Source organism: Dermacentor variabilis, chromosome 1 (genome assembly GCF_050947875.1).
Source record: "Dermacentor variabilis isolate Ectoservices chromosome 1, ASM5094787v1, whole genome shotgun sequence".
Taxonomy (NCBI): domain Eukaryota; kingdom Metazoa; phylum Arthropoda; class Arachnida; order Ixodida; family Ixodidae; genus Dermacentor; species Dermacentor variabilis.
The window spans coordinates 72,572,578-72,581,081 of record NC_134568.1 but is presented as its reverse complement, the minus strand read 5'-3'; the positions used below and the strand labels follow the sequence as shown (position 1 = coordinate 72,581,081).

The following is an 8,504-nucleotide window of genomic DNA, read 5'->3' as shown; positions in this document are numbered from 1 at the left end:
CCTGCCTGCAATGATTCTTTTATAGATTTGACCAAAGACAACGAAGTCCACAAACATTTTGATGATGCGTCTTCTACTTAAAATGTAGAACTATTTTGCACACTGCAATTAAGCCAGATTGTGATGGTTCTGACCCATTCGATGTGAGGGCTTTGGTGCCGCAAGTTAAGGACACCATGATATTCCCTAAATGTGCACAACTTTTCAAGAATAATGGAGGGTGGTTTATGAACAGAGTCATGTCCACGTTGCTACAGTTTGTGCTTATCTTGTTCTACCTAATTACTGAAGGATCGAAACTGAATAAGAACCCTTTCATCTTTATTTATGAATTTTATATGTGCCTATTTGAAAGTTGTCCAAAGGCCACTGAAGTCGCCTAAAAAGTGTTTCTAATGAAGTTCGTGAAGTTATTTAAGGACTAAGACAGACGCTGCCTTGTCTTCGTGTTTTCTTGGTCTTCGTCTTCCTTTTAAGTTGTTAGCTCACTACTAGAGATCACCAAGCAGCCCAATCAGCCTACGAAAGAAAGCCTCTTAAATAGCATACAACCGAAAGATGGAACGAAACTTTCGTCCCACACACCAAGGCTGTCTACTTGTTGATTTCTTTTACCAAGTTGTGTTCGAATTTCATGTGACACAGACTGCTGTTAGGCGCCGCCAGGAGGCCAGCGATCCTCCCCGCACAGGAACTCTCCCAACGTGTCGGTCAGTATTCGCAAGTGTCATTCCTCTTGGTTTGTAACCACCAACTCGCCAAATTGTCCCTCCCCTGACATTCCTCGCTATCGCTTTGTAGCTATACCATAGCGAAAGAGCTGAAGCTTCTTGACAATGCTGTCGCGGCCTGTCATCGAGGTTTGCATAACGTGCTCCGCGGCGTCTTCTATAACACGCGGTGTGCAGGATGCTTCAGCACGGCAGACGAGTGTGATGTCTAAACCGCGTTCTTTCAAGCGTTGATGACAGTATCATCTCAGCTGTGGTAAGCCACTGTATGCAAAGTCGCTGCATTCCGGAACCATGCGTGCCCTTTCCTAATGTTACAAGCCAGTGCTGCATGAAGCGTTTGCCTGAGCATCCCATGGTAAAACTTCCTGGCCCGTATACACCAAGCTCTTCACTCGTAAGTGCTCTTTGCCATTTCTCGACCGCCTTCACTAATCATATGTTTGTCCAGCATCAGGGTTGGCTGGAACTTTCTCTAACGAACAGCTTTAGCGTAATAGGTTTTTATGGTACGGGCCCTGTAGTTTAGACAAATTGTTTCATAAAAGTTTATACACAGAGTGCACATACGACGTCATCGAGGCCATGACGAGATCGGATATGTCGACATCCGAAGCAGGCGCTATCTTTAGCTTCAAATTTTCGCTCCTGTCAAATTCACTGGCGTAGTATTTAGTAAATACGAACATGACAGAGTAATATGCGCGCCTGAAATAATTTTAACTGTGACAACCGGTGTGAGGCATTTTAAAGAATCTGGATACGTATTCAGAAAACGGTCTTACGCTAGTTAGTAAGAGAAAATCGCAGTCAGTCCCGATGATGGGGCACACTATTAGCGAAGGCTGTCCGCCAATGGCGAAGAGAACTTATGTACGAAAAGTCTTGCGAATGCAGCACTGCACAGTAGTTGGCAAATGAGAGGCTGTTTATTGGGGTACTTACCTACTAAGCCTCGTTTGCTAGAGAACTAATACGAACTTGCCATATTAGTGCTACATATTGAAAAACTTATTTGCTGTAATAAAATATCCCATCCAGGGTAAACTACTCTTAGCAGCGCAGTTGATGTAGAGCCGTCAGTAAGGTTTTACCTAATACTGACTTTTCTTTGAGTACTGCATGCGTAAAAAGCCCTTGAATCTTTACAAACTTTATATTTATAGGTATAACAGAACATACTGTGAGTACCTTATTATTAGATTTAGTTTGTTTCTATTAGCTTTTCATGCAGTCGAACAAACTGCACAACTATATGGGAAGCATTTCTCACTTGCTTTTTGGCACGACGCCCACCGGAATCGCCGCCTTCATTTTAGACACAGCGACTACGTTGTTATGATAGCGAAAACCCACAACGTGGTGGGTCATCATTATTCATTAACCACACGTAGCAAGTTTTGGAACGAATTAGAGCACGGACATTGTCCAGCGTAAGACGCAGCTCTATACTGAGTAGAAAGGCGCTCGAAATGAGTTTAAAGGGTTTGCTGCTTTAAAGGCTATCATACCAAAAACTACAGCAGTTCATTTTGATATCTAGTTGTTTGAGTGATGGGAATTTGAAAATTTCGGCATCTATATTGTAGCTGGCTTCTACAAAGCAATAAATTGCTCAATAATTAAAGGATGGTGGCATCAGATGAAATGAAGGCAAAGCTTCCACAAACAAAGCAGTCAATTTATTCACAGAAAAAAAAAAACGCCACAGGAGGCTCGAAACAGCGCGCTCCGCTTTTAGGCTGTCGGTCGTAAGACGCTAAGAACACCACCAATAGAAGACTGGTGAATACCCAGGAAGCCATAAAACAGTATTCAAGAAAAATATTAAAGTAACGTTTTTTTTATATTGTGAGTTCAAAAATAATAGGTACAATGCTTTGCAAAAAACGTCGAGTGAAGAGCCATTGCAGCGAGTGGTGCTATAAAAGCAATGAAGAAAAATAATGTATTTATTTATTTTGCTCATTTACAATACCTCAGATACCCCTGCTGAAGGGTTTTTGGATGACCGGTGGGTAAGTATACAAATTGGGGCAAAACACAATACTACTCCGATAAGTACTGAAATGAGTAGCAGAATCAGCAAGGAAGAACAAGTTCTGCAGTATGTTACACTCCTGTAACACGTGAAGGCGAAAGCCTGCTGCACACTTAGTAATGCGCCGTCTCGCATCGTCGCGTTGCTGCTTTCGCATTTCGGCTTCGTCGGCTCGTTTCGAGCTTCGCGCGCTCGTATAGCGAAGTTAGACTCGTGCCAACGATGTTTCTCTTCGTCTTTACGTTGCATCTTCTCATCAGGGGATTGAAACGTATGCTGTTCTGCGTGTTGTATGGGTGATTTCAACAAGTGTATGCACTGTTCGCTTCACTTTGCTTGCGCTTGTAGCTTCAGCCTTACGGGTGTGTGGGCCATTTTATTTTTTGCTTGCTTACGGGGCTATGAGCTATCCAAAAGGCCACGTAGCTTTTTTTCCTTTGTACTACTCGACTAGACGCAGCGTTTCTGTACGTTATATGCGTGATTTCAATGAATGTATGCACTGTGCGCTTCCCTTTGATGAGTGCTTGTAGCCTCTACATTACGAGGGACGAGTCATTGTATTTTCTTGCTTGCTTAGGGAGGTATGAGCCATTGCTGATGATGATCGTTGTGATGATGATCGTTGGACCGGACCACTCGTTTTTTTTTTCAAGGCCATCGGGGGTATGAGCTAGTTGATGCTTTCGCCTTAAAGGGTAAAACTAAGAAATCGGCACATACGTAGGTTAAGAGAACAGGCAGATGTGTAACTAATTGAAAACTATGCAATCTTGGGGAAACTGAACATACAAAGCTAAAGCTTATAATGCGAGAACACCTACAAAGAAACTACAAATGGACACTAAACAGGTTGGGGTAATGAGAGGTTCTTAAAGGCGTGCAAACAATGGCAGTGCAGTGGGGTCTTCGAAACCTTCACGCAACAAAGTATAGCAGCGTAGGTGAGACATCGTTGGAATACTACTTCCTTTGCGCAGCATAGATACACGCCAGTATATCTTATTGTTGATGTGTTTGAGAAATCAGGTATACTTACCAGAGTAAACAATCGGTGCACCAGCTCCGAATGTACCTTCGAAACCACATAGAAATGTTTGGAAGTATTTTATTTTTTAGTTCTCCTTGCTAATGCCTCGAAACTGCTCAGCACACAAACTGTTTATTTATTGAGGAGCGCTGCTGGGGGGGGGGGGGGGGGCATATTTTGGACGATTCGACGTGGTATTTTGGGAAATCTAACGGGTGATTGTTCACCCTATATTGAATTGAAAATCACTAACTATATTTATTATTTGCGGCAGGCGGCAGTGGCATCATTAACTCATCATCACCAGCTGCTTCAACAAACTCTCTGTAGGGCACGTGTGTAGGCACGCTGCCAATAACACAATGTTGTAAGCGCTTAAAAGATAACTTCCGCAGACGTAGAAAAATGTGCACAGAACTCAACGCATTTCCTATTAGTTTTCAGCAAACACAATATACATTAATTACTAGCCAAGTTAGACGTACAACTATCGTCATACTTTTAAATAAAAATAATAAAAGAAAAATAGATATAACACAAACCACATGCATTGGACCATAACCAGCTCGTGTAATTTAGGATGGGCCCTCTCGCCTAAAATAAAGCAGCACGCCTCAAACAAACGTATGGAACACCCAAGCGAATTGAAATGCTTGTTTCAAAGATGTAACAGTCAATATATTGCATGTTACTTATCCCAAGTCATTCGCTGTGCTTCGCCAGCATGCGTTGTTGGCGTAATGGTTGCGCGTATTCAACTGTCTGTTGTGTCAGCTTCTTGTCCTAAAGAACGCACGCAAAATCTTACTGATTATTGACAATCGTTTACGCGGAGACACGCCGAGGTAAACAAACACTATATTGCGCACAGAGAGCACTACAGCCGCTTCTGAAAACACGCGATAGATTAGGGCAAAACAAAACCTAAGCTATCGAAACAGCCATAGCCGCTACCCTTCCAAGCAACTGTGCTGCGAGATTTATTTCAGGTCCGCGGAAATTGTGCGATGCGTAGTATATGCATAAAGTAACGACAATACGCCGATGTAGTCGCTGACGCGGATTCATTTTCCAGAATTCAAGGACGAAGGCACCGCTATCGCAGGTCGAGGCACGCATGATCGAAAGGAAGGGCGTGACGAAAGGCGAGCGAGAGTCAGATGGGGAGTTGCACTTCGGCGAACGAAGCAACGGTGCAACTTGCGAGTGCAACGACGAGGGAGGGGAACGCTGCAAGGGGCCGTGGCTTTCTTACCTGCTTGTTGTTGTTGCCGTAATGGATGAAACACGTGGAGACCTGCAGTACTCCTGCGTCTAGCGTTAACTTGTTTTTTCTTTACGCGTGTGTGCGTGTGTGTGTCTGTGTGCGTGTGCGCGCGCGCGTGTGTGTGTGTGTGTGTGTGTGTGTGTGCGTGTGTGTGCGCGTGTGTGCGACTCCACGTTCTCAGTGAATGAGTATAAAAGGGGCGAAGTGGTTTCGCGCAGCAAATCGGTCGCCACCGAAGAGCAGGTATACCGAGCCGCACACAGAAGGTCTTCTTGTCGCGCTCGATCTCCTTTGCCACTATGAAGGTAAGTGCTCCTTCCGCGTTTCGTTTCTGTGCGTCGTTCTTAAAATTTAAATCTGCTGTATCACTTGAAGGAGACGATTATATTTTTACCAAGGGGTCAGAACGTAAGGCCTGTCTTGTAGATTTCTGCAAGAGAACGCATGTTTCTCTGACGAATTCTAAGCGACTACCTTCGAATTCTTCATTTGAACATGCGATCTCACTATAGAATTCATCAGAACTTGAATTCTTGTCGCTAGAGAAAAAAAAATTCTGTCTCTTGAAACACATTAGGGAGGTTTCATAGAACAGGTTTTCAGTCATAGGGTGGTACTGCTTTCTCTATCACAATGCCTTGATATAATGTAATTTATTCGTATTGTGATTGTAGTGCGAACTGCCAACCATTAGTAGTGAGAACTGCCTTTCGAAGAGAATACTTAATCACTGCACGATTTATGACGAGCTAACCTCGCTATAATCATTACCCATTTCGTGCTTCATGAATCGCCTACCCCTTCATGCACATTTTTAAAAATTTGTATGTTTTATGGACGTGCACTGTTCATTACCGTGTCTTTTTTTATTAAAAGCATTAATGAGCAACGCAAATAATAAGTAAATAAATAAATAAGCGCTGAGCATTACAGTCAAAAGAGCGTGAGACGGGGTGACATGGCTTGTACATTGATGAGGACAAAACGCTATGCGGATACTTTTCTGTACGTTGTACATAATCCAGCTCAGCATTACTCACAGTAGATGTGTCCACGATACTGTCCAGATTCTTACGACACAGATGTTCCCAGTTGTTGGAGTTGAGCCCTGGGTACTGCTTCTACTGTAATTACAAGAGCTGAGTCTTTGACTCGCAAATAAAAAACTGGGAAAATCATGTAACTTCGTCGCAATAATTGAAGGTACCATCAGAAATAAAAGCGAACACGAACATAATCCAGAAACATGAATTTTTCCGCAAGCTAGACACGCGGCCTCGAGTGGTATGATGCACTCCGCATTTGTGCCTGCACAACCAATGCAGTGTACCACTTTATTGTTCGCTGCTTCCGGAAGAAATGAATAACTTTAGCTTGCACAATGGAAAAAAGCCCCTTCCAGTCTGTGAGGCTAGACGTATTTGTCGCAGGTCAGTCTTCCGAACTTTCTTTACGTTACCATGAACTGAGAAACTGTGTGCCGCAGTTCCCAGCGATGACAAAAAATAAATAATCAGTAAATAATGATGGTACACCAAAGAATCAGCCACATCATTCCTTTAAAACTTACAGTTTTTCTTGACATGTGTCCTATTTTCGCGTGATCACAAACGCGTCTTCTTTTTTTCTCGACATGCAGTTCTTTATTGCCCTTGCTATGCTCGCCCTCGTGGCATGCACGGCTTTCGCCGAAGAGGCCGCCAAGAAAGACGAGAAAAAGGAAGATAATAAGGACGTGGAAGGCCGTGGTGGCGTCCTGGGTGGCTTGGGCGGTTATGGCGCAGGCGTCGGACCCGGCCTTGCGGGCGCTGGATTTGGAGGCCCCGGGCTTGTCGGTGGCGGAGTAGTCGGCAGCCCAGCTCTTGTCGGAGCCGGTCTCGGGCATGGAGTTGGCCTGGGACACGGCGTCGGCGGCGGCTTCCAGTCGGGATACGGTGCTACGGCCGGAGGACACCAGGCTGGCTTCCAGAAGGGCGCCGCGGGACACAACCAGGGATCCGGCGCTTTCGCTGGCGGCTCGGCCCATAGGAACGTCAATGCCTACAAAAACAACCAGGGCTACAGTCACAGCTCGGGCTTCTCCTCCAGCGACAGCAAGAGCTTCGGTTCTGGCCACCAGCAGGGTTCCTCTGGTTTCCAGGGCGGCGCCGCTGGAAACCAGGCCGGATTCGGACAGTCCTCTTTCGGAAAGGCGGCGGGAGTGGGCCACGCGGGCGTCGGGCTCCACGGCTAGAGACAACATTACTTATTCAACATCAAATCATTACAAAATCGCCAAATTACCGATTTTATAAAGCACTGATTTGCTCAGTGAGCGTGCACAGACGCATACATACATTCTCAGAGTGCTTCTTTTTTATTATATTAGCTGCCTGTCTTAGGAGAACTTTGTAGAACAGAGCACTGTTTCTTTCGTTGCTGTCTTTATGTTTAGCAGCTAAGTCATCCAAAGAATGAATAAAATGTGTCTGTCAAAAGCTTGCTCCTTTTTCCGCACATCTCGCAGGCTTGAATGATTTGCGTGGAATGCCCGTTTTCTCCCCTCAACCCCTTCTCGTTTGGACGGTAGCAGACCGAACGCGCGTCTGGTTAACCTCCTCTACTTTTCTTTTCTCTCTTTCCTCCTCCTAAAACACCCGCGGCTTGTGCCTTCCACAACCTCAATGACCATAACGGGTGCTGGTTCACGAAGGCTTACGTATATAGATATCAAGCTAACCTTTGTGCAAACTTACCTTTAGTGGAGATAAGAACCATGTTCCGAGAGACCACTGTTGCCATTCAAGTCATGATTGCCATCATCATCATGCGAGTCCTTCAGATCGTGACCTTAATTTAGTTAGAGCACGCTTTGCGCAGGGCTGCATTTCTATGTCATTCGCTAAACCATACACTCACATCGCTAATGCACACATAGATAGCGATGAGCAGACTGATGGCCTGCTATTTTATGAATATCCAGAGTACGCTCCCACATTCCTTACTTGAAAGTATCTTCGGGAAAGGGACAACTACGCATCACTGCAGCAGAGAAGCGGACGACGAGCAGAACAAACTAGAGGCAGATAGATGATAAAGTTAAGACGAGAATCGGTTTGCTTAGCAAAGGTGACTGAATGGGATTTGTTCGTAGACCCTTTAACTTATTTGTATATGATTGTTACTGGACGATGAATCATACTACAATAATCGATTATTACGTGGGCGAGGATTGCTTCAACATAGGAATTATTTAGCTGTGCCGTCTGTATCTGATTGGATGACCTATTTGCAGCTGCTTGTGAAATACATGCTCACATATCGACACCCTTTGAGTCACTCTTACTCTTGCGCACATTTTAGCAACAAGAGGACGTGATTTGCCATGAACTGTTAACATTACCGAGCATCTAACAAAGCAGTGGCGGGTATTGGATTTATTGTTCAAATACCTGT

The 8,504-nt window shown here is 44.6% G+C and overlaps 1 protein-coding gene across 1 annotated transcript; it reads left to right on the top strand.

The window, feature by feature from the left end:
• The first annotated feature begins 5,273 nt into the window (after positions 1-5,273).
• On the top strand, positions 5,274-7,546 carry LOC142579288 (uncharacterized). The gene is made up of 2 exons (XM_075689338.1): positions 5,274-5,374; positions 6,709-7,546. Exons 1-2 carry the CDS (start codon positions 5,369-5,371, stop codon positions 7,300-7,302), a joined length of 600 nt encoding a protein of 199 aa, XP_075545453.1. The 5' UTR covers positions 5,274-5,368; the 3' UTR covers positions 7,303-7,546.
• The last annotated feature ends 958 nt before the right edge of the window (positions 7,547-8,504 follow it).